The sequence below is a fragment of the Schistocerca serialis genome, chromosome 9 (assembly GCF_023864345.2).
Source record: "Schistocerca serialis cubense isolate TAMUIC-IGC-003099 chromosome 9, iqSchSeri2.2, whole genome shotgun sequence".
In the NCBI taxonomy this organism is placed as follows: domain Eukaryota; kingdom Metazoa; phylum Arthropoda; class Insecta; order Orthoptera; family Acrididae; genus Schistocerca; species Schistocerca serialis.
The window spans coordinates 273,711,015-273,737,203 of NC_064646.1; the positions used below are offsets into that span (position 1 = coordinate 273,711,015).

Here is a 26,189-nt window from a genome sequence, read left to right on the forward strand (position 1 = left end):
GTGATACTGAGTTGAGTTCTTTTCAGAAAATATCTACGCGATTTCTTTTTTTTTTTTCATCCACACAGTCATCTCTGAAAAGAAAGAACTGCATTTCACATGAACACTGTTTGCTAAATCTTTTGTAGTACTTGGACAGAAGATGTTTTTGTCTCCAGAAATACCATTACATTCGAACAAATAGAAGACAGCCAGGTGTCTTTTTTTTTCTCAAAGTATCTTAAATTTGTTTGTCTGATACATTCACTGATTCTGGGTGTTTTGATAAATTAATTAAGCTTCTGTGTTAAGAGAAATAACTGCATTAAATTTTGAAACGTGTTTTTGCAGCATGAAGATGTAGAGGCAAGACAAACTTCTCAGGTTGCAGCCATTGCAGATTCAGAGGAAGCCAGCGGGGTATATGATCCTGAAACTCGCCGGAAGTCAACTGTGCTGAAGAGTGATCTTGAGTGAGTTCAAATTCAGCATAATAATGAACACAATAACTTATAAGTACATTAAATGTTGAATGGTATCAGTTTTAGTGTAGTGATAATGCAGAAAACAAATACAGTGTATTTCTAACATAACTGTAAATATAATAGATTTACTTCTGTTTCTGAATAATGTTTATTTGTAAGTATTATGGGTTGAAGGCAGTTTGTGGAAGTGATTATCAATCTAATGCAACAACCTGATTTGAAACACATCATCTTTGTGAAGCAATAATAGTTATTTGTCCATTTCATTAATAATAACCGTGGTATCAGCAGAATACTATGCTACAAGGTGTTTCAAAAATGACCGGTATATTTGAAACGGCAATAAAAGCTAAACGAGCAGCAATAGAAATACACCATTTGTTGCAATATGCTTGGGACAACAGTACATTTTCAGGCGGACAAACTTTCGAAATTACAGTAGTTACAATTTTCAACAACAGATGGCGCTGCAAGTGATGTGAAAGATATAGAAGACAACGCAGTCTGTGGGTGCGCCATTCTGTACGTCATCTTTCTGCTATAAGCATGTGCTGTTCACAACGTGCAAGTGTGCTGTAGACAACATGGTTTATTCCTTAGAACAGAGGATTTTTCTGGTGTTGGAATTCCACCGCCTAGAACACAGTGTTGTTGCAACAAGACGAAGTTTTCAACAGAGCTTTAATGTAACCAAAGGACCGAAAAGCGATACAATAAAGGATCTGTTTGAAAACTTTCAACGGACTGGGAACGTGACGGATGAACGTGCTGGAAAGGTAGGGCGACCGCGTACGGCAACCACAGAGGGCAACGCGCAGCTAGTGCACCAGGTGATCCAACAGCGGCCTCAGGTTTCCGTTCGCCGTGTTGCAGCTGCGGTCCAAATGACGCCAACGTCCACGTATCATCTCATGCGCCAGAGTTTACACCTCTATCCATACAAAATTCAAACGCGGCAACCCCTCAGCACCGCTACCATTGCTGCACGAGAGACATTCGCTAACGATATAGTGCACAGGATTGATGACGGCGATATGCATGTGGGCAGCATTTGGTTTACTGACGAAGCTTATTTTTACCTGGACGGCTTCGTCAATAAACAGAACTGGCGCATATGGGGAACCGAAAAGCCCCATGTTGCAGTCCCATCGTTCCTGCATCCTCAAAAAGTACTGGTCTGGGCCGCCATTTCTTCCAAAGGAATCATTGGCCCATTTTTCAGATCCGAAACGATTACTGCATCACGCTATCTGGACATTCTTCGTGAATTTGTGGCGGTACAAACTGCCTTAGACGACACTGCGAACACCTCGTGGTTTATGCAAGATGGTGCCAGGCCACATCGCACGGCCAACGTCTTTAATTTCCTGAATGAATATTTCGATGATCGTCTGATTGCTTTGGGCTATCCGAAACATACAGGAGGCGGCATGGATTGGCCTCCCTATTCGCCAGACATGAACCCTGTGACTTCTTTCTGTGGGGACACTTGAAAGACCAGGTGTCCCGCCAGAATCCAGAAACAATTGAACAGCTGAAGCAGTACATCTCATCTGCATGTGAAACCATTCCACCAGACACGTTGTCAAAGGTTTCGGGTAATTTCATTCAGAGACTATGCCATATTATTGCTACACATGGTGGATATGTGGAAAATATCGTACTATAGAGTTTCCCAGACCGCAGCGCCATCTGTTGTTGAAAATTGTAACTACTGTAATTTTGAAAGTTTGTCTGCCTGAAAATGTACTGTTGTCCCAAGCATATTGCAACAAACAGTGTATTTCTATCGCTGCTCGTTTAGTTTTTATTGCCGTTTCAAATATACCGGTCATTTTTGAAACACCCTGTATGATCTTTCTTCATTTTTTCCACTGTGATTGACATTTGTTATTAAAATGAAGGAAGCTAGCTTACAGTATGTTAAGAAGAGTTTTTTGAATTGATCTTAGTTAGTCAAAGGTAGATGAAGAAAATGAAAAATGTCTCCGACTTTCTATTAAGGCAGGTTACTGGGGCATATATTGAGGTCAGCAATGTCGGACATCTCTATTTGCACCTACATAGATACTCAACAAGCCATCGTATGGTGTGCGGTAGAGGGTACCCTGTACCATTGCTAGTCATTTCCTTCCCTGCTCTACTTGCAAATAGAGCAATGGAAAGACAACTGTCTATATGCCTCTCTATGAGCCCTAATATCTCAAATCTAATCCTCATGGTCCTTATGTGCAGTGTATGTAGGTGGCAGTAGAATCATTTAGCACTCAGCCTCAAATGCTGGTGCTCTAAATGTTTTGAGTAGTGTTCCCCAAAAAGAAGGCTGCCTTCCCTCCAGGCATTCCCATTTGAGTCCCTGAAGCATCTCCATAATACTTATGTGTTGTTCAAACCAACTGGTAAAAAACCTAGCAGCCCATCTCCAAATTGCTTCGATGTCCTCCTTCAATCTGACCTAGCATGAATCTGAAACCCTCAAGCAGTATTGAAGGATAGGTCACACCAGTGTCCTATATGCAGTCCCCTTAACAGATAAGCCACACTTTCCTAGAATTCTCCCAACAACCTGAAGTCAACCATTCACCTTTCCTACCCCAATCTTCATATGTTCACTCCATGTCATATTGCTTTGCAACATTACGCCAAGATATTTGAAGGATATAACTGTGTCAGGCAGGACACTACTAATGCTGTATCTGAACATTACAGGTTTGTTTTTCCTCCTCATCTCCATTAACTCACATTTTTCCACATTTAGAGCTAGTTGATGGTGGTAGTTGTTGTATACTTCACACATAGATCTTTTCACAGGTGCATGAATCTCTACTAACCTTTACTTATCATCATTTGTGCATTCTCTTTTTAACCAAGAGTGCAACAGCCTCTGCTTCCACAGCATCCTCCATATTTTGTTATTAAACCATTATGCGTCTTTTCCATCCTTTATCCACTTGCTAATCGTAACTCTCCAGACCACAATTTACAATCTGCTTGAACTTTGCCCATAATTCCTCTACATCCATCATACTGGAACTAAGTGATGTCAAGTCACTCTCCAAATGAGATGAACAACTGCTTATCTTCTCTATCTAGCAGAAACACGCTCCTAGCCTTCTTGACTGAATTAGAACTTGAGCAACCATAGTTTCTGTAATGATATCATGATCACTAATCCCCATTTCTGTACTGACTTTGTTGATAAGATCTAGCCTGTTTGTAGCTACAAGGTCTAAGACATTTCCATTTTGTGTGGTCTGCCAAGCTAGCTGCTGAAGATAGTTTTCAGAAATCATGTTTAAATATATTTCATACGACTGTCCATATGCATCTGTACCTCGCCCCCTCCCCGTAATGAATCCATAGACATCCCAGTCTATTCTTGGTAGGTTAAAGTCACCTCCAACTGGTATAGCATGATCTGGGTATTTACTTGCTACTGACTGTAGATTTTCTTTGAATGACTCTAGAACTGTCACAGCAAAGTCGGGTCACCGGTAAAACAACCAACAATTAACTTAGTTTCACCTAGCCTGTTATAAGTGACTTCACTGGTGCACTCCACTTTGACATCAATAGAGACAATATTTTTGCCAACTGCAATGAATACTCCCTCTCCTATGGCCTCTTATCTGTCTATCTGATATACGTTCCGTTACTCGCTAAGTATCTCATAGCTTTTGACTTGGCGTTTCATATGTGATGATAGTATAAATAACACATGTTAAGATATTCTCAGTGAATAGTTATAATGAGTGAAAATAAACCCTCTGTGTCTGGTTTTTCTGAATATTGAGTGGATTTGAGGTGCCATGATTACTTAGAACTCGGTCAATACTTCAAAGAATCTGTTTCTATAACTACATGTGCACTCAGTATCCATGGTCAGGGGTTGCGGCATCCAAATATCATACGAGTATTTCCACCAAGTACATATTAATCTGCTTTTTGAGATGGAGTATAGAGGGTTGGTTATTGCGACCTTGTCACATGAACAATGAATGTTCCTAGGAGAGTATTTGGTCTAGTCTGGGTACAACACCTGTTTGGGATTTATGGATGCCACATGCCCAAAGAAATGTTTCGACTGGACTGATAACGCCACACTATTAAACAGTGCTTCTTAAATAGCATGGATCATGATTTCATTATAATTGATTAGTTATTCTGGTATAGTAATATGTACACATTTTAAATTACTTTGCACTTACTAAAGTAAAAGTGCTGTTCCATAATTAGATGAAAATGCCCTAATTAAAGTCAGCATGTCATTTATGTATGATTTTACAAGCAGATGGAAATAGCTATTAAAACTTCTTTGCCATCCCAAATCACTTAAACATTTCTGAGTATACACACTTCATGGGCAATCACTTGCTAATCTTCTTTCTCAGTTAACATAACAACTGGACCTTGTCTTGTCACCTCCTGGAATCTGGGGTACAGGACTTTTATTCATTGCAGAATTTTCTTGGATTTTGATCACTGGTTGTCTGCAATTTTACTAAGGCATATATTTAACATTAATCAGTACTGCAACAGTTTTGCCGCTGTCCTGCAGTCGAGATAGATGCAAACCTTTACAGAACATTGCCAACATCAAATTTACAATCTTCTCTCTGCCCCTTTCTGACACAGTCATTACAAAGCAGAGAAGGGGCTGTCCATTATCCTGGAGCTTGGTGTCTGTTGTCAATCCCCAGCAAAAATATGTATGACTGCAGCATACATGCCTGGCATTCTCCATTTCCCACAAGGACAGCACTCCTCCACCTGCAGAACATAATGACAAAAGTAGTGTACTGCCTGCGTATGGGCAAAGGAGACCCATGATGGCTTGCTGAGTCAGTATTCTTTTTTACATGGCAGAGGTACTGCAGTGGACTCTGGAGATCATTGTCAGGTTATACTGTTGACGTGTACATCTGTACATCATATATGCAACCAAACGCATCAGTGGGAAAAATACTATGTTATGCACTAGAAAAGAGAAAACATATAAAATTTTTAGATCAAAGATGTTTTCTCCAGGAATTTGGACTTTCTCAACTCTGTGTGGTGCAACATAGCACAACATGTAGTCACTGAGTTATGAATTCTGCAGTTCAGCTGTTATCAGTGCTACACATCACAACATGCAGTCATTGAGTTATGAATTCTGCAGTCCAGTTGTCATCATTGTAGGATAATGTGTCAAACCTGAAAGATAAGGACTACTTGTTTAAATCTTGAAATTTGCATCAGTGTCAGAGTTATTTTGGGAGGTAGCCCATCTTTATCCAGTCGTATATGGCCCTGGGATTCACTTTAATCAAAGAACCTGAAAACATATAGCTTTCAAAACACATTTTGTCCAACTTTAGTTATACCAATCAACAATGAAAAGTAGAGGCATGAAAGTGAGGCAATAAATACATTGACATAAGTGGATGTGATGTTTTGTAAGCAAACATAGTGCTATAGCATCAAAGTTGAATAAGGGATTTTTCAAGTTTATTTCCAGCTTCTTCACTTAAAGTAATATATTTTATGTATATATTTTTATACAAACCAGTATATTTTTAATATTGTCTCCAATGTCAGTCTGACATATTATGTGAACACAAATCAATCCGCTGAATATTTTGTGGTTTTATTTCCTAGTTCATTGGACAGCCTGGATTTCATCATATGAAAGTGCTGTTTTCCACTATTTAAATCAAAAGGATGGCAGTGTATCCATAAGGATAATATAAAAGAGTGCACTTTGCACATATTACTGAAATTTGATAGCTGTTTAGGTATTTTACCTTAATGTACTGAGCCAACAACTATCACTCATTTAAGAATCAACTTTCTGTCAAATTTAGTTATTGGGGCATGGCACAATCTCAAGCTCATTGAGTCACTTATATAAGAAAATTGCCACTTTAGTATCTTGCCCCCTCTTCAATAAATTTCTACAGATGTTCATACTGATGTGAATGGGGCTTTGTTCATCTCTGTATTTAAAAAACGAATTGATGTGTATATCCAATATTACATGCAAGCTACATCTCAGACACCAAGTTAAAAAAAAAAATAAATAAATAAATATATAAGGAGTCAGGGGAAGGGCAGTGGGACGACAAGGAGGAGGAGGGAGAGAGAGAGAGAGAGAGAGAGAGAGAGAGAACAAAATGATGATACTAATGTTATCATATTATTTGAAGCATTTATTATATTACATTGAGTATATTATGTACAAAGCTATGAAATACTTGCAAGACTTCTCTATCTCAGAAATTTTTTTTGTTTACTTTCATTTAGAATACCATAAAAGTAGTCATTGTGTATAACACGTATTAGCCATATTTTTTTCGTGATGACTTAGCATTAAAAAAACCAAATCATTTGAAAAGTTTGTTCTTCAACAGTAAACTGAAGCGCCCAGATAAGGAAACCATCTGCTACTTCCTTGGCATTGCCTATGCCTCTAACCTTGGAGGTACAGGAACTCTTACAGGAACTGGAACAAATCTTACCTTCAAGGGCATTTTCCACAGGTAAGTTCCTGTTAATGGTACAGAATATTTTCTCTCTTCTCATTTAATTCAATGTGTAAAGTCATCGCTGATTAGTCATTTTTAGCTAAAAGAAATAATCATCTGCAGCCTTAACTTCAAGTGGTCTCGTAATTGACATTTCAAAAATGTCTTCTCATTTCAAACTGATTTTAATGTTTGTTTACTCCGCAGTATAGGACTTCAACAATATTGTGGTGTGTTACAGCCTTTTCCCTGAAGCTGAAGGCATAAATTTTGCAAGCTGGATGATTTTCTGTGTTCCATTGATGCTTCTGTCTGTCACTGCTGCATGGATGTGGCTTAATGTCCTCTACATGGGGTTGTTCAGGTGAGTGTAAATATTACAGTGGAAAATATTTGTATTAGAGTATGGAAAAGGAAAATTTATGTTGATCGTAGTGTATTACGTTAGTTCTTTGTGTGTGTGTGTGTGTGTGTGTGTGTGTGTGTGTGTGTGAAGAAAAAGAAGAAATATCATGTATACGATCTCCAGTTTGAATTTTAAGTAGTTCAATTAATGTATTATTGCTCTAAAACAATCAAAGTATCATACATTTCATCCTAGATTTTCTGTCATATTTGTTGTTGCAGAAAACAAACAGATCATGGAAAGAAGAAAGGAGAAGAACATGCTAAGGCTGTCCGTCAAGTTATCCATCAGTCATACAGTGAACTAGGTCCTATGACATATCACGAAGGCTCTGTGTTGTTTCTTTTTGTTGCCATTGTGTTGTTGTGGTTCTTCCGTGAACCTGAATTTATACCTGGCTGGGCCAAGTATATCTCCAATGTGTAAGTATTTTGAATATTCATATGTTTTTCAAATAGCTGAAAGCATGCACAAAACAGAATAAAAACTTTGTTAGCTTCTGGAATAAATCCTTTGGCAAAATAAAGCTCACACTCACACCCACCCACCCACCCACACACTCACTCACACACACACACACACACACACACACACACACACACACACACACAAGTGCATGTATATTATGCCAGCTAGAAACACAATGCCTTTACTGCAGTTCGGCAGATGGACTGGGTTTGGATTGTGTTGGATGAGGTGGTTAGAGGAAGAAAGAGGCAAGAAACAGAAGAGGGAGCTGGAAACCAGTAGCTAGCAGCTTAAGGGGAGGCAACAGGTGTTCAGGATAAGAATGCAGGAGGGAGGGGAAGCAGGGACACAGACTGGCACACAATACACGGGTACTGTTGCCAGTGAGGTGCAGCATATGATGAAGATGTGTGGAGGCATGGAATGGGAGAGGACAACAGAACAGAGGAAGGAGAAACTGTTATGCAGAGAGTGAGGGGGCAGTGGGTTAGTGCAGACTGAGGCCAGGAGGATTATGGGAGCAAAGGATGTGTTCGAGGATAATTCCCGTCTGTGTATTTGAGAAAAGCCGGTGCTGGAGAGAAGGTCCAGATAGCAAGGGTTGTGAAGCAGCCACTGAATTCAGGCAATCTGGGCTCAGCATCATGTTGTACCAATGGGCGGACCATTTTTTTCTTGGTCACAGGCTGGAGATGGCCATTAATTTTGGTGAACATATTGTTGGTGGTCTACCCAAATAAAATGTTGTGCAGTGACTGCAGTAGAGCTGGCATGTGATATGGCTGCTTTTCCAGGTGGCTCTGGTTCTGTGGGATAGGATAATCCTGTGACAGAACTGGAGTAGAAACAGGCAGATTTTTCATCTAGGTCTTCCACAGGAATATGACCCTTATGGCAAAGTGTTGGGAGTGAGAGTGGGATAGGGGTGGACAAGATTGTTGTGTAGGTTGGGTGTGTGGCAGAATATCTTTGTTGGAAGTGTGTGAAAGGACTTGGGTAGAATGACCCTCATTTTTGGGCATGATGGTAGATAATCAAAGCACCGGTAAAGGGTCTAGTTCAGTTGCTCCAGTTGGGGCGATATTTGGTGATGAGTGTCACTCCTGTGCAGTTGATTCTTGGGAGCGATGGGAGGGGTGAGTCAGAATATGGCAAGGGAAATCTGTTTGTGGACTAAATTTGGGGTGTAGTTGCTGTCTGCGAAGGTCTTTATGAGACCTTCAGTTTACAAGGGAAAGGAATTCTTGTCGATGTAGATGTGACATCCACAGAAGTAACATTGTGCCAGCAGAGCTCTCTGAATTACTACCAGTAACGACCTGAAGTAGATAATCAAAGCACCGGTAAAGGGTCTATTTCAGTTGCTCCAGTTGGGGCGATATTTGGTGATGAGTGTCACTCCTGTGCAGTTGATTCTTGGGAGTGATGGGAGGGGTGAGTGAGAATATGGCAAGGGAAATCTGTTTGTGGACTAAATTTGGGGTGTAGTTGCTGTCTGCGAAGGTCTTTATGAGACCTTCAGTTTACAAGGGAAAGGAATTCTCGTTGATGTAGATGTGACATCCACAGAAGTAACATTGTGCCAGCAGAGCTCTCTGAATTACTACCAGTAACGACCTGAAGTCATACCTAATAGCTCCCCTCACCATGATGCTAGGAGTAACACCACTGTGCCTCTCCATAACATTGGAAAAGTGGGTCATCCTCCTAAGCCGCTGCCATACTCACTGACATGTTGTCGATGTTGTTGACCAGAACATCAAAATGAGTATGTCTCCCATCATGTTCACATGCAAACCAACTTCAGGTGACTGCCACATCTGAATGCCCCAAATATCTGAATAGTGCATCATGTGACCACCCAGCCAAATGGAGACTCACAATATTGCTATCTCACACAAGTATGCGGCACCTCCATGTCCTTCTATCTCTACGTCTACATCTACATCCATACTCTGCAAACCACTGTGACATGCGTGACTGAGGGTATGTCCCATAGTTTCCGTTATTATGGTTTTTTTCTCTTATATTCATATATGGAGCACAGGAAAAATGATTGTTTAAATGCATCCATATGTGCTGTAGTTAACTAATCTGGTCCCTAAGGGAGTGGTACATAGGAGGCTGTAGTATATTGCTAGAGTTATCATTTAAATCTGATTCTTGAAACTTTGTAATTAAGTTTTCTCAGAATAGTTTATGTCTATCTTCAAGAGTCTGCCAGTTTAGTTTTTTCAGCATCTCTGTTACACTCTCACATGGACCTAACAAACCTGTGACCATTTGTGCTGCCCTTCACAGCATACATCCAATATCCCGTGTTAGTCCTATTGGGTATTGGTCCCACACACTTGAGCAATATTCTATGATGGGATGCACAAATGATTTGTAAGCAATCTTCTTTTTAGACTAATTGCATTTTCCCAGTGTATTCTGCCAATAAACTGACATCTGCTATCTTCTTTAGCCATGACTGAGCCTCTGTGATCGTTCCATTTCATATCTCTGTACAGTGTCACAACCAGGCATTTGTATGAGTCGACAGATTCCAGCTCTTACTCACTGATATTATAATCACAGTATGCTACATTTTTCATTTTGCGAAATGCATAATTCTACATTTAAAGCAAGTTGATACTCTTTGCCCCACTTTGAAATCTTATCAAGATCTGACTGAATATTTTTGCAGCTCATTTCAAACAGTTCTTCATCATAGATAGCTGCATCAAATGTGAAAATTCTGAATTACTACTACTATTTTCCACAAGGTCATTAAAATACAACATGAACAGGAAGGACCACAATGCAGTTCCCTTGGAACGCTCTAAGTTACGTTTACTTCTGTTGATGACTCTCCACCCAAGGTAGCTTGCTGCATCCCACCTACCAAAAAATCCTCTGTCCAGTCACAAAGCTCACTTGAAACCCCATATGATTGTAGTTTCATTAACAAGCACGGATGTAGTCCTGCGTCAAATGGTTTTTGGAAATCAAGAAATTCTGTGTATACCTGACTTCCTTGATCCAAAGCTTTCAGTATATCATCTCCTTCACAGTGATCACTCAACATCTGATGCTGTTCATGCCTCTTATATCCTGTCAGGGCTGGAAACATTACCAAACACAAACAACTCTAATGCACTCTGGTAACAATTCTACATGTCACAGAGAATTTCAGCTCTACTCATTTATGTACCTGCTAGTACTGTCTATGTGTACAAAGTGATATTGCTCCATGGACAGTATGAGTCCCATTCAAAGAATTCTAGGTATGTGGTCATTTCATCTCATAAAAGATAAGGGGTGATCAAAATGTTTCCATTTGAGGGCATTGTTGCAGTGATTATGCAGTATGATGCATCCATGATGTGAGTATACAAGCATCAATGTACAGGCAAGGAATTAGTGTGGTATTCATGTCTTTCTGATATGTGTGCAGTAAATGCAGAAATGTGAACTGTGGTGACATCATTATTGATTCCAAAGAGGACCAACATGCTGTTATACACTGTGGTGACAAAAGTCATTGGATAGCAATATTCACTTATACAGATGGTAGTAGTATTGCATACACATTGTATAAAAGGACAGCTCACTGGTTGAGCTGTCATTTGTATTCAGGTGATACACATGAAAAGATTTCCAACATTATTAAGGCTGGATGATGAGAATTAACAGACTTTGAACACAGAATGATAGTTGAAGCTAGACACATGGGAAATTGTTTGGGAATTCAATATTCTGAGATCCACAGTGTCAAGAGTGTGCCGAGAATACCATGTTTCAGATATTGCCTATCACAATGGGCAACACAGTGGGCAATGACAGCGAGCAATGGCGTTTGCTTAGAGTTGTCAGTGCTAACAGGCAAGCAACACTGCATGACATAACCATAGAAACTGATGCGAGATGTACACTGAACGTACCTATTAGGACAGTACAGTGAAATTTGGCATTAATGGGCTATGGCAGCAGATGATCAATGCAAGTGCCTGTGGTAACAACAGTTGTAGAACCTCTTCAGGGCTCATGACCATATCGGTTGGACCTCAGATGACAGGAAAACCATGGCCTGGTCAGATGAGTCCCAATTTCAGTTGCTAAGAGCTGATGCTACAGTTTGAGTTTGGTGCAGACTCCACGAAGCCATGGATCCAGGTTGTCAACAAGGCACTGTGCAAGCTGGTGGTGGCGCCATAAGAGAATGGGCTGTGTTTACATGGAATGGACTGATTCCTCTGGTCCAGTTGAACTAATCATTGACGATTTGCAGCCATTCATGGACTTCATATTCCCAAACAATGATGGAATTTTTATGAATGACAGTGTGCCACATCACCAGGCCACAGCTGTTCACAGCTACTTTGAAACACACTCTGGACAATCAAGTGAATGATTTGGCCACCAAGATTGCCCGAAATGAATCCCATTGAACATTTATTAGACATAATTGTCAGTTTATGCACTAAATGATGCACTGGCATTACTTTCGGACAGCTATAGAGGCTGCATGGCTCAGTATTTCTGCAGGGGAATCCAATGAGTCCATGCCACCTTGAACTGCTGCACTACACCAGCAAAAGGAGGTCTGACATGATATTAGGAGGAGTCCCATGACTTTTGTCACCCCAGTGCACTTTATTGGCTGCAGAAGGACAAACACCAGCAGACATTCATTGGAGAATGAAGAATGTGTACGAGGCAGCATGTCAGTTGAAAACTACCATTGTGGAATGGTGTGCCAAGTTCCATGCTGCTGCTTCATGTCCCCATATTGTGAACATCATCATGCCAACTCAAGTGTAAGACACTGAAGATTTGCCCTGAGGAAGGCCACATTGAAGATTTCTTTGAATTATGTTTATTTGTTTTTAGTTTTCCATCTGAAAACTAAGAAATTTAATACTGAAAGTTTCCTCTGATCATTTTTTACACGATCACCTGCATTTTATGTTGAGCTATTACTGTCTGTTTAGACATGACACTTGCATTGCTTGTAATGCATTGAATGAAATATAAAATGTAAATTGACTGCATAATACATTTCCAAGTATAACTGTTAATGTTAGATGTGACACACTACATTATGTGAAAACAAAAATAATCAATTATTGATAATATAATGTAAATGGACAGATAAAAAGATCTACTCACCAAGCACTGAATATCAAGAGCTCTGATGGAAACCCAGTTCTAAGCAAAGAAGGGAAAGCAGAAAGGTGGAAGGAGTATACAGGGGGTCTATACAAGGGAGATGTTCTTGAGGACAGTATTATGGAAATGGAAGTGGATGTAGATGGAAGATATGATGCTGTGTGAAGAGTTTGACAGAGAACTGAAAGACCTAAGTCAAAACAAGGCCCCAAGAGTAGACAACATTCCATTAGCACTACTGATAGCCTTGGGAGAGCCAGCTCTGAAAATACTCTACCATCTGGTGAGCAAGATGTATGAGACAGGCGAAATACCCTCAGACTTCAAGAAGAATATAATAATTCCAATCCCAAAGAAAGCAGGGGTTGACAGATGTGAAAATTACCAAACTATCAGTTTAAAAAGCCACGGCTGCAAAATACTCACACGAATTCTTTACAGACGAATGGAAAAACTGATGGAAGCCGACCTTGGGGAAGATCAGTTTGGACTCCGTAGAACTATTAGTTTAAAAAGCCACGGCTGCAAAATACTCACACGAATTCTTTACAGACGAATGGAAAAACTGATGGAAGCTGACCTTGGGGAAGATCAGTTTGGACTCCGTAGAAATGTTGGAACAAGTGAGGCAATACTGACCCTACGATTTATCTTAGAAAATAGATTAAGGAAAGGCAAATCCACGTTTCTAGCATTTGTAAACTTAGAGAAAGCTTTTGACAATGTTGACTGGAATACTCTCTTTCAAATTCTGAAGGTGGCAGGGGTAAAATACAGGGAGCAAAACGCTATTTACAGTTTGTACAGAAACCAGATGGCAGTTATAAGAGTCGAAGGACATGAAAGGGAAGCAGTGGTTGGGAAGGGAGTGAGACAGGGTTGTAGCCTATCCCCCATGTTATTCAATCTGTATATTGAGCAAGCAGTAAAGGAAACAAAAGAAAAATATGGAGTAGGAATTAAAATCCATGGAGAAGAAATAAAAACTTTGAGGTTTGCCAATGACATTGTAATTGTGTCATAGACAGCAAAGGACCTGGAAGAGCAGCTGAACGGAATGGACAGTGTCTTTAAAGGAGGATATAAGATGAACATCAACAAAAGCAAAATGAGGATAATGGAATGTAGTCGAATTAAATTGGGTGATGCTGAGGGTATTAGATTAGGAAATGAGACGCTTAAAGTAGTAAATGAGTTTTGCTATTCGGGGAACAAAATAACTGTTGATGGTCGAAGTAGAGAGGATATAAAATGTAGACTGGCAATGGCAAGCAAAGCGTTTCTGAAGAAGAGAAATTTGTTAACATCGAGTATAGATTTAGGTGTCAGGTAGTCTTTTCTGAAGGTATTTGTATGGAGTGCAGCCATGTATGGAAGTGAAACGTGGACAATAAATAGTTTAGACAAAAAGAGAATAGAAGCTTTCGAAATGTGGTGCTACAGAAGGATGCTGAAGATTAGATGGGTAGATCACATAACTAATGAGGAGGTGTTGGATAGAATTGGGGAGAAGAGAAATTTGTGGCACAACTTGACTAGAAGCAGGGACTGGTTGGTAGGGCATATTCTGAGGCATCAAGGGATCACCAATTTAGTATTGGAGGGCAGTGTGGAGGGAAAAATCATAGAGGGAGACCAAGAGATGAATACACCAAACAGATTTAGAAGGATGTAGGTTGCAGTAGGTACTGGGAGATGAAGAAGCTTGCACAAGATAGAGCAGCATGGAGAGCTGCATCAAACCAGTCTCAGGACTGAAGACCACAACAACAACGACGACTCACCAAGTGGCAGCATGGGAACACACACACACAAAAGGATTAGACTTTCACAAGCTTTTGGAGCCAGTGGTTGCTTCTTCTGGTGGAAGAGTTGAAGGGGAAGGAAAAGAGGTGAAGGAAAAGGACTGGAGAGGTTTAGGGAAAGGTGTACAGTTTAGAAAAGTCACCCAGAATCCCGGGTGAGGGGTGGCCTACCAGATGGGATGAGAAGGAAAGACTGATTATTCGGGACTGCACCGGATGAGATTTGAAATCCTAAGAGCTTAAAGGTGGAAGACAGGGTGATATGCAAGACAGAGATTACTACTAAAACATCGTACATGAATTAATAAGAGTGAAGAGTCAAGTGCGTTGTAAGTAACAGAGGTGGGAGGGGGGGACAGCGAAAAACAGACAAGTCAGAAAATGAAAGAGGTAGAAAACTGAAATGAAGTGAAGGAAGGAGTAGTTACCATGACTAAATACTGAGATGGATGGAATTACTGTAAATTAAGACCAGCTGAGTGCAAAAACCAAGGACATGTTGTAGTGTTAGTTCCCACTTGCAGAGTTGTGAGAAACTGGTGTCTGGGGGAATATCTGGTGTCTATGGTAAAACAGGCACCAAGGTCATGACTGCCATGTTGTACAGCATACTTTGCAACAGGATATTGTGTGTTGCCTGTATACACCCACTGCCTATGTCCATTCATCCTGACTGATAACTGGGCAGTAGTCATGCCGATATAAAAGGCTGAACAGTGTTTACATAGTGTCTGGTATATGACGTATGTCGTTTGATAGGTAGCTCTCCCTATGATAGTATATGTTTTGCCAGCTACAGGGCTGGTATAGGTGGTGGCAGGAGGTTGCATAGGGCAAGTCTTACACTGGGGATGGTCACAGGCATAGGGGCCATAGGGTAGGGATATGGGTGCAGAAGAAACATAGTGTCTGACAAGGATATTGGGGAGGTTGGACTACATAATGTGTAATAAACAACTGGTTGCAACAAAATGTCTGTTTTGTACCATTTTCAGTTCTTATTACTGGTATATCCATTTAAGAATGACTTCAGAATTAAATTTCTCTTGAACTGCAAGTGATTGAAATCATTGTTTGCACTTCCTCTAGTAGTTTCTCATTTTGGTTCACTCATTCTTGCCGTTTGGTTTCAGTTTCTTTGCTAAGTACAATTACACCAATTCTATGATTCTTTCTTTTCCTGATCTATGAACAGTGAGACTTGGATATGGAAATTCAAAAATTTGTATATCAAGAATGTGAAGGTCATTTTCATTAGCATTGCTTTCTAATCTGTATTAATTCACTCTCTAAAATAAAATTATTAGTTGACATAAAATGGAGTACATTTATCTTCTATCATTTTTCAGGGAAATTGAAGATGCAACACCTGCCATGCTCATTGTGTTTCTTCTTTTCTGTCTGCCAGCTAATCTCAATTTCTTGAAGCTGAACAAATCTGGTAAGTAAACACATATATGTAAGTTCATTCAACATATCAAAGTCAAGTTTTGGTAGAAGATAAGCATGTCATTGTGTTGTGCTTCTTTTCCACAGTTAAATGTTTAATAAGTAATCTACATTTTCATTTTTATATAGTTCAGTAAGTTTTGTAATCAAAAAGTTGTTTAGTTTTATGTATAAAACAGAACATTACAAAATATAGTACTTGGGATGATGTTATTTTTCAGGTATGATAAATCATATTACAAATCTTATGTAGTTATCTTCAATATGGCACCCATTTATACACTGCTATCAGTAAAAGGTGTCTCATGTTGTCTCCTTGCTTTCAGCCATTTCCCCTAATGAGTTGTTCATCGGAGTTCAGTGCACTGCCAAACTGTGCTTACCCACAAACTGGACCACTCAGTTGCTTCATATGCTGTGCAGCTGATGGGTTTACAGCTTTTTCATCACTCATGATAATTAAATTCCCCCTCCCCTTACCATCACACAACACCGGCTCCTCTGATCTGTGCAGGTCTAACTGTCACTACAGCACACACTCCATTTCCACAATCTTTCTGGCTTAAACCTCTGCTACTTTCCATCTCCAACCTCCCTTCCCAGTCTTACCTACTTCCCATTTTATTTCCCTGACTCTTTTCTGTTTTTTAATTTCAATCCCATTCCTCCCCCATTCCATCTTTGTACCCCCATGTTTTTTATCACTTGCTCTATCCTCTCACTTATGTTAGTGTTACCAGTGTTAAGAGACACCTTATCACTGCTGCTGAGAGCCGTCTATCACCTCATATCCCATCAGTCAATACTGTCCTACCACTTTCTTGTCTGACACACATTCCCACATTGTAGCAATCTCATTCCTTTCTTCCTAATATAACTGAATAAAAGTAGAAATCAAACAATGGCACATCCAGGATGGAATGTAACAATATTATGAGAAGGAAAGTTGCTACTCACCATATAGCGGAGATGCTGAGTCACAGATAGGTACAACAAAAAAACTTTCACAATTAAAGCTTCCAGCCATTGGCCTTTATCGACAATGGACACATACACACACACACATTCATGCAAATGCAACTCACACACATGACTGCAGTCTCAGGCAACTGTGGCTTCAAGTTGCCTGAGAATGCAGTCATGTGTGTGAGTTGCGTTTTCGTGAGTGATTGTGAAAGTCTTTTTGCTGTGCCTATCAGTGACTCAGAATCTCTGCTATATGGTAAGTAGCAGCTTTCCTCCTCACAATGTTGAATAAAGATAGGATGGATATCTGCTAAAACTGTGGCAATATTTTAGAAACCATGGCTGAGAAAACTGGACTCTACAAGGATTAGAGGGGGAAAAAAGATTATTGATTTCCTTCTTATCTGCAACATGGTTTGTACACGGTCAGTACGGCACATGTCAATCTTCCTCTTACCTCTCAGTTATGAACTACATATGATCTAGTTCTCTTATATACTGAGTGACAAAAGTCATGGAATACCTCCCAATATCGTGTCGGGCCTCCTTTTGCTGGTTTAGTGCAGCATCTTGACATGACAAGGACTCAACAAGTTGTTGGAAGTCGCCTGCAGAAATATTGAGCCATGCTGCCTCTGTAGCCAATGCAGAATTTTGTGCATGAACTGACCTCTCAATTATATTCCATAATTGTTGGATGGTATTCATGTTGGGTGATCTCAGTGGCCAAATCATTGGCCTAAATTGTACAGAAAGTTCTTCAAACCAATTGCGAACAGTTGTGGCCTGGTGACATGGCACATTGCCCTCCATAAAAATTTCATCATTGTTTGGAAACATGAAATCCATGAATGGCTGTAAATGGTCTACAAGTAGCTGAACATAACAATTTCCAATCAATGATCAGTTCAGTTGGACCAGAGGACCCAGTTCTTTCCCTGTAAAGTCAGCCCATACCACTATGGAGCCACCACCAGCTTGCACAATGTCTTGTTGACAGCTTGGGTCCATAGCTTCATTGCATCTGCACCATACTTGAACCTCACCATCAACTCTTACCAACTAAAACCAGATCTCATCTGACCCGGTTATGGTTTTCCACTCATCAGTGATCCACCCATGTGGCCACAAGCCCAGGTGAGGCACTGCAGGTGAAGTCATACTGTTTACAAAGGCACTCACATTGGTCATCTTCTGTCACAGCCCATTAATGCCAAATTTTGCTGTACTGTCCTAATGGATATGTGAGCTGTATGTTCCATACTGATTTCTCAAACAATGGAAAATCCAGGATGGAATGCAACAGTCTTTTTGCTGTGCCTATCTGTGACTCAGCATCTCCGCTCTATGATGAGTAACCACATTGATTTCTGTAGTTTTTTCATGCAGTATTGCTTGTGTATTAGCACTGAGAACTCTATGCAAATGCCACTGTTCTGAGACGTTAAGTGCAGGCTGTTGGGCACCGCATTGTCCATGGTGAGAGATAATGCCTGAAATTTGGTATACTCAGCACACTGTGGTTCTTGGAATATTGAATTCCCTAATGAGTTCTGAAATGGAATATTCCATGCATCTAGCTCCGACTATCACTCCACATTCAAAGTCTGTTAGTTCCTGTCATGTAGCTATAATCATGTTAGAAACCTTTTCACATGAATCACCTGAGTACAAATGGCAGCTCCACCAATGCACTCACTTTTATACCTTGTACATCTGTATATGTGCATATCACTATCCCATGACTTCTGTCATTTCAGTGTACATACAATAGCATAAGAAAAAGATAGATTGCTGCTCACTGTAAAAATGACATATTGAGTTGCAGACAGGCACCACAGAAAGACACTTAGACATACACACACACATATTGATTCACACAAGCAACAACACCTCACGAACACATGACCACCAACTGCAGCAGCTCGGACCAGAATGCAACTGTCATGTAGAGTAGAAGCAGCAGTCTGGAGTGGGTGGAGAGGGGAAAGGAATAGCATGGTGCATGTGGACAGAGAGAAGAGTGCTTTCTTATAGGGCGTGCAGAGACTAGACTGCCAACAGATGCAGTGTTGGAAGGCTTTGGAGCAAGGAGGAGAGGAGGAAATGGGGAGTGAAGAAGGAGAGGAGTGGGGAAGTGAAAAGACTGGTGGGTGCATTGGCAGAGGGTGGCATACAAAGAGGGTTGGAGACAAGAATAGGGAGGAAGTAATAGGACAAATGGGATGGAAACTGCTGGATGGAAGGTGTGGGCACAGTAGTTTACTGTAGGTTAAGGCAGGGATAATTCAGGAGCGAAGAATGCGATGTATGGGTAACCTCATCTGTGCAGTTGAGAAAGACTACTGGTGGAGGGGAGGATCCAGAGACCTTGGGTAGTGAAGCAGCAGATCAAGCATGTCATGTTCAGCTGCATGTTGTGCCAAAGGGTGGTCTACTTTGCTCTTGGCCATAGTTTGGCAGTGGTCATTCTTCCTCGTGGATAGCTGGTTGGAAGTCATACCAATATATAAAACTGTGCAGTGATTTTTATATTGATATGATTACCAACCAGCTGTCCACTGGGATGAATGTCCCATGCTACTCTATCCTGTGCAAGCTTCTTCATCTCCCAGTACTTACTGCAACCTACATCCTTCTGAATCTGCTTAGTGTATTCATCTCTTGGTCTCCCTCTATGATTTTTACCCTCCACACTGCCCTCCAATGCTAAATTTGTGATCCCTTGATGCCTCAGAACATGTCCTACTATGCCAAACTATGGCCAAGAGCAAAGAACCCCCCTGTGGCACAACAGGCAGCTGAACATGATATGCTTGATTTCAGTGTCTGCTTCACTACATGAGTCATCTGGGTCCTACTCTCCACTGCCAGCTTTTCTGAAATGAACAGATGGGAGTTATCCTTGCAACACAATCTTCACTCCCTGAAATTATTCCACCTCAACTTACAGTAACCTACTATCCCCATACCCTCTACCAACAATTTCCAGCCCCTTTGTCCTACCCCCTCCTCCCTATTCTCGTCTTTCACCCTCTTTGCATGCTGCCCTCTACCAACAGACCCACCTGTCTTTCCTCTTCCCCACTCCTCTTCTTTTTCACTCCCCATTTCCTCCCTCCCTGCCCTAAAGCCTCCCAACACTGCACCTGTTGGCAGTCTAATCTCAGCAAGCTCTGTCAGGCTACGCTCTTTTTTCCCTCCATCTATATCGTGCTTTCCCTTTCTCTTCCCCACCCTCTCAATTCTGTGTGTCATTTGCATTCCTATCTGAGGTACCAGAGATTGTGGTCATATGTGTATGATGTATGCTTGCTTGTGTGAATGAATATGTATGTGTTTCCTTTTCTGACAAAGGCTTTGGCAAAAGCTAATGTGTAAGTATCTTGTTGTCGCGCCTGTCTGTAACTCAACATGTCACCTTTACGGTGAGTAGCAATCTATCTTTTCCTTATATTGTTGGTATTCCAACCTGGGTTTTCCATTGTTTGTTATATATACAGTTCAGTTAACTGTTTCAATATGTATTTTCATAGAAAACAGATCACTCACCAATACTGATCATCGAGAAAATGTCCAAAATATTTTTTGCTGGGTGCAATTATCCCACCCACACAACACGAAAGTAGCGCAAACTGAAAACACAAATAACTGAAATATGTGTTTTTGCATTCACAGGTGATGCATCTCCAGCGCTGCTTCACTGGAAAGCTGTGCATGAAAAGGTTCCATGGGGGCTTGTCTTGCTGCTTGGTAAGAAAGTTGTTATAGGTAGTAAAATGATTGGACCAAACTACTTAAGCATATCTTTATATATTATCTGTCCATTGGCTCATGGACAGTACAGCATACTACAATATTGGACTTGACAACCCTATGGTTATAGTGTATTTATTTTCATTCATACCTGTAAGGGCATTCATGTACACAGTTATGTAAGATAACACAATTTCACATTTAATTTATAAATAGTGAACTGAAACAAATATTATTATTACTTGTTACCAGAAAATTCTCTTACTAAATAGATGGAGTGGTACTCTAGCTATGTCTCTCTCTCTCTCTCTCTCTCTCTCTCTTTTTACATCTCTCATAGATTATAATATAGAGTTACGGAGTTGATTGTACAGTTTTATCCCTATGTGATGGACTGATGGTTCTTTTTAGTATCTTGTTAATGTTTGTCAGTCAGGAAAATACCGTATTTACTCGAATCTAAGCCGCACTTTTTTTCTGGTTTTTGTAATCCAAAAAACCGCAGGCGGCTCCCCGCCACAACTAACTTCTGTCGTCGAATATGTGTAGCGCTACGCAGGCATGCTTCACAGCCACAAAGACAAATACTGGCACCAAAACCTCTGCGTCAGTAAATAAATAAAAAAAAAAGGTGGAAGACGAGGTTTTTTTTCTCCGCCCCGAGTTTCGACCACTGCATTTTCATACATTATCCAACGAAGTAAATACAAATTCCGTATTGTTCCTCTTCGAACGTAGCAGCATTTCAATGTACTACGAAAATCCGACTGGCAAGACTGTTTGGGATATTTGTCAATATGGCCAGCTCTGCTTTCTGAATTTTTTCCTAAATGTGAGAAGAAATGGTTGCTAATAGGTACTTTTATGAATTGTGAATCACATGCAGTATTCTCTTCACCATAAGAATAATACGAATATAAACATTTTGCCATGTATTCTTTCGTGTTTGCTGCTATCTCATTTAAATCCTGTCCGCCTAATAAACTACGAAACAAGAGTGAGACAACAGCAGACGCGGAAGAATATACATACCATGTCATGTTTATATTCGTATTATTCTTATGCCTAATAGTGATACAGTCAGAAATGAAGCACGGCAATTGACTAGATTTTTAAATCTAAGATGACTCTAATTTCTGTGCATAATGTAATGTACTAAAGAGGCGTCTGCAAAGATTTTCAAACGGAAAAAATTTTCGCTAAATTCTCGTTCAGAACATCTTCTATCATACGCAGTCTATTATTTGGTTCTTGTTAATCATTATCAAAGAAAGCAGCAGTGTAAGTAGCAACGAATAGCAGTCTCTTGCCATTGTTTCGCTAGTGAGACGATTTCTCTCTCTCTCTCTCTCTCTCTCTCTCTTTTTTTTTTTTTTTTTTTTTTTTTTTTTTTTTTTTTTTTTTTTTTTTTTTTTTTTTTTTTTAATTGTAAGCGGCGGTAGCGTGCACATAAGCAAGCCATGCCGCAAGCAGCAACAGGCCGTAAACCCTCATTTTCAGAATGCGACAAACAATGCATGACACAGTAAAGTAATGCATTTTCAGCTTTGAGTGATGGAAACACCTATAACACAGAGAAACTGCACTTGTCAGATCAAAGAAAAATAAGCAATCAATTCAAACCAAACGAAGCATGTGAAAAAGGAAGGGCACCTGTATAAATATGGACGGAGCACCTGACGCATAACAACGGCTACCTGGTAAAGCTTAACTGCTAAGCTTACGACTCGAACCAAACTACTACAGCCGTATCGTCGTTCATTCAACCTAAATTGTGTCTCATATGTCAATGGACCAACTTTGTTTCGATTTGGAAGTGCAGCCTAAAACTTTTCTTTCCCCTTGAATTTCGAGTCTCATTTTTCAGGTGCGGCTTAGATTCGAGTGCGGCTTAAATTCGAGTAAATACGGTAATGATTACCTTCTTGATGTCTTGTTCAATCTTGTGAATAATTGATTTTATTTTCATATTTTCCTTATTAATTTCATTGTGATGTTTCCAAGTTGTACATACAGGGCAGTGGTAGTATGTTTAACATGTTGACTAACACGTGGCTCATCAGCAGACACAGCAGAGCCCACTAGCAGCTACAAACTCCATTCTGTTCAGTTCAGCATCTTTGGATGGCATGTTTGAAATACATTCACCGTGACATGCAGCTTGTTGCTGAAACAGATACTGTGGAAGAATGTGGCCCGTAAATGTGATCTTGGAATGGTGACATATCATTAGTTTAGACTTGGTCACAGTTGTGGGTTCTTACAGTTATTCTGTAGATTTCTCCCATTATTATGCATTAATTTGTGTTTCTTGATTGAATTGATGCTGCTGATAGAAAAATGGGTACAATATTTTGTTTGACATTCTTTAGAAACCAACAAATATTTTGATAGTCTCTTAGTTCTGTATCAGGAAACACAGATGGCCACTGCCTGACAGTTACATGAGGGAAGATAATGGAAATAGAAAAGTGTAAAAGTGTCACCAGGAGTGTTACTCATGGATGATATGAAATTGTGAAATGATTGAAGGAGGTAGTCACATTCTGTGAAACCTATAATATATGGTTCTGCCCACTTTGTTATTCACAGATACACTGACTGCTGCATACCTGCATCCTCAGTTCTACTCACCTCCTCAATAAATTGTATATTCCATACATGATCATTTCCTTTCTTTTCATTTATAGTTTACCTGTTAGTTATAACTAGCTTTTATTTATAATTCCTGTTGTCAGATAACCAACTTGCAGCAGTCAGTGCCCACATGGCATACCATGTTCACATGATACAGTGAGATGTGGTGTACCTTTCTTTTTTCCGAACTTTGATGTAAAGGACAGATATAAACAGAGATGGATTAAAACAACTTTGTGTGATTTTCAAATTTTTTGCTAATGTTTGTTGGTGATGTTTGGTTTGTGGGGTTCTCAACTGTGTGGTTATCAGCGTCCATACGTATTCCCAATCTTTGCTCAGTCCAGTCTCACCACTTTCATGAATGATGATGAAATGATGAGGACAACACAAACACCAATATCCTGGGCAGAGAAAATTCCCAACCTGACCAGGAATCAAACCCAGGACCCTGTGATCCAGAGGCAGCAATGCTAGGCACTAGACCATGAGCTGCAGACTTTTGCTAATGTGAATTGCCTGGGCTGTATTAGCCTTCTCTGGTCTGGCAATGCGGCCACTGGTGGACACACTGTATTAGGTATGAGGCTCTGCTGTGTCTGCAGATGGCCTCGTGGCAGTCAATGTGTTAATTTTTTAAACAAAGGCCTTTGTGAATGTGGAATGGAGTTCCCAGTAATTATTATGACGGCTCTCTTTTTTAATTGTGGAAGTACTTTGTGGTGCCCAAAAGTTATCCTAAAATATGATTCTGTTGGGGTTTGGTGTGTTGTTTGGAGAAGGAGACCAGACAGTGAGGTCATCGGTCTCATTAGATTAGGGAAGGTTGGGGAAGGAAGTCAGACATTCCCTTTCAAAGGAACCATCCCAGCATTTGCCTGTAACGATTTAAGGAAATCACAGAAAACCTAAACCAGGATGGCTGGACGCAGGATTGAACTGTCATCCTCCCGAAGCCACTGCGCTCCTCACTCAGCATATGATTCTGTATTATAGTTGTGAATGAAAGTGTGCATAGTACACTTTCATAATTGCCTACTCATATGTGCTACTTTTCAGGCTCTTTAGAGTATTGTTCAACTTTGAGTTAACATGTTACTCTGGGCAGCAGTCAGAACTCTTTCCTTAAGAAAGTGAACTCAAATTATAAACTGTGTTCTGAAAGACTACAATTATTCATTTTTCTTCTTCTTCTGCTACTATTACTACTGCTACTAATCCTACTATTGCAACTGAAGAAGAAGAAGAAGAAGGAGAAGAATAGAAGCAATAGTAATAGCAGTATTTTATTTTTTTCCGTTTGAAGATCACTTCATTCATTGATGTTCCTGTTTTCCATTTATCTTGATACTTCCCTTTGGTTTCCTGTTGGATGCTATTATCCTTTATTCTATCTTTTTATCCTTTGTTCTCCACTCCCTCCTAAAATGAACTCAAAAGATTTCATGCCAACCTTCTGAATTCATTGTGTTTTGGTTTTTTACACTTGCTTTTGCATCTTTGTCTCACATGAATTTCTCTACATTCATTCATTCATTTGATTTGTCCCTTAGATTATTCTCATAAAATGCTTGTACATATGAGATATGTTAATATGATGAAGTGATAGTGGGTGATTTGTGAGATAACAATTGAGTACTGCAATTATTGAAACTATGTGGTACAAGATTTGAACTACACTTCCAGTAAGTATATGTGACACAAAATGATTGTCATTTGATTTTTCTGGTGTCTGAATTGCGTAAATGAAATGTGAAATTTGCGTATGGCATTTTTGGCTGGGAGACCTCATCTGTGATGGTAGACAGCTGATGCAAGTCTTTCTATTTGATGCCACTTTGGTGACTTACTTGTTAACAACAATGAGAGCACCTAGGTCTGAACAGGGAAAATTCCCAACCTGGCTGCAAACCAAACATGGGGCCCCATGATTGAGAGTCAACATATGAGTTAAAAGGAAAATCCAGGATGGAATGTAACGACATTATAAGAAGGAATTGAGTTATACATAGCTAAGCAACTACATGTTATACCTAAGTGCTGCATATTTTGAAGGTAATAGAATTTAGTATGCCAGATTTTGTTCAACATCAGATTTTAAAAGAATGTCAAACTTCTATAGTTGAATCTCCATAAACTCTTTAACAGGATAAAGACAATTTTCTATAACTAGAAGATTTAGTTTGTGTTTAAAACTTGCCAAAACTCACGTAGTTTCTGTTCTTGTTGGAGGCTGTCATATGTATGAGGTCTGTTCAAAAAATTCTAGAACATTCGTAATTTCACACCAATGTTGTGTTGGAGCAAAATGTGGTTGGCATTCCTGAATGTCCTGTGTTTAATGTGTGACTGCCAGACGTTTCATTGCTGTTTGTTTGTTACTTATTGTTCAGTGCTCTATTGAGTAAAATATTTTGTCACACAGTTTGCAAATTTCCAGATGGTAGAATTACAGGAGCAACATGACTGCATTGAATTTTGTGTGAAACTCAAAAAGGTCTTTACAGAGATACACCAAATGATGCAGGAAGCCTACAGTGACGAGAGCTTAAGCCATACTCAGTGTTACAAACGGTTC

At 39.9% G+C, this 26,189-nt stretch overlaps 1 protein-coding gene across 1 annotated transcript in view; it reads left to right on the plus strand.

Moving 5' to 3' along the window:
* LOC126418846 (protein I'm not dead yet-like) overlaps window positions 1–26,189 on the plus strand; it is a 262,743-nt gene that overhangs the window by 210,007 nt on the left and 26,547 nt on the right. The window contains exons 5-10 of the mRNA XM_050085833.1: window positions 331–452; window positions 6,857–6,985; window positions 7,212–7,334; window positions 7,598–7,798; window positions 16,153–16,244; window positions 20,897–20,971. Coding sequence (XP_049941790.1) covers window positions 331–452; window positions 6,857–6,985; window positions 7,212–7,334; window positions 7,598–7,798; window positions 16,153–16,244; window positions 20,897–20,971 — 742 coding nt within the window. The remainder of the gene's footprint in view (window positions 1–330; window positions 453–6,856; window positions 6,986–7,211; window positions 7,335–7,597; window positions 7,799–16,152; window positions 16,245–20,896; window positions 20,972–26,189) is intronic.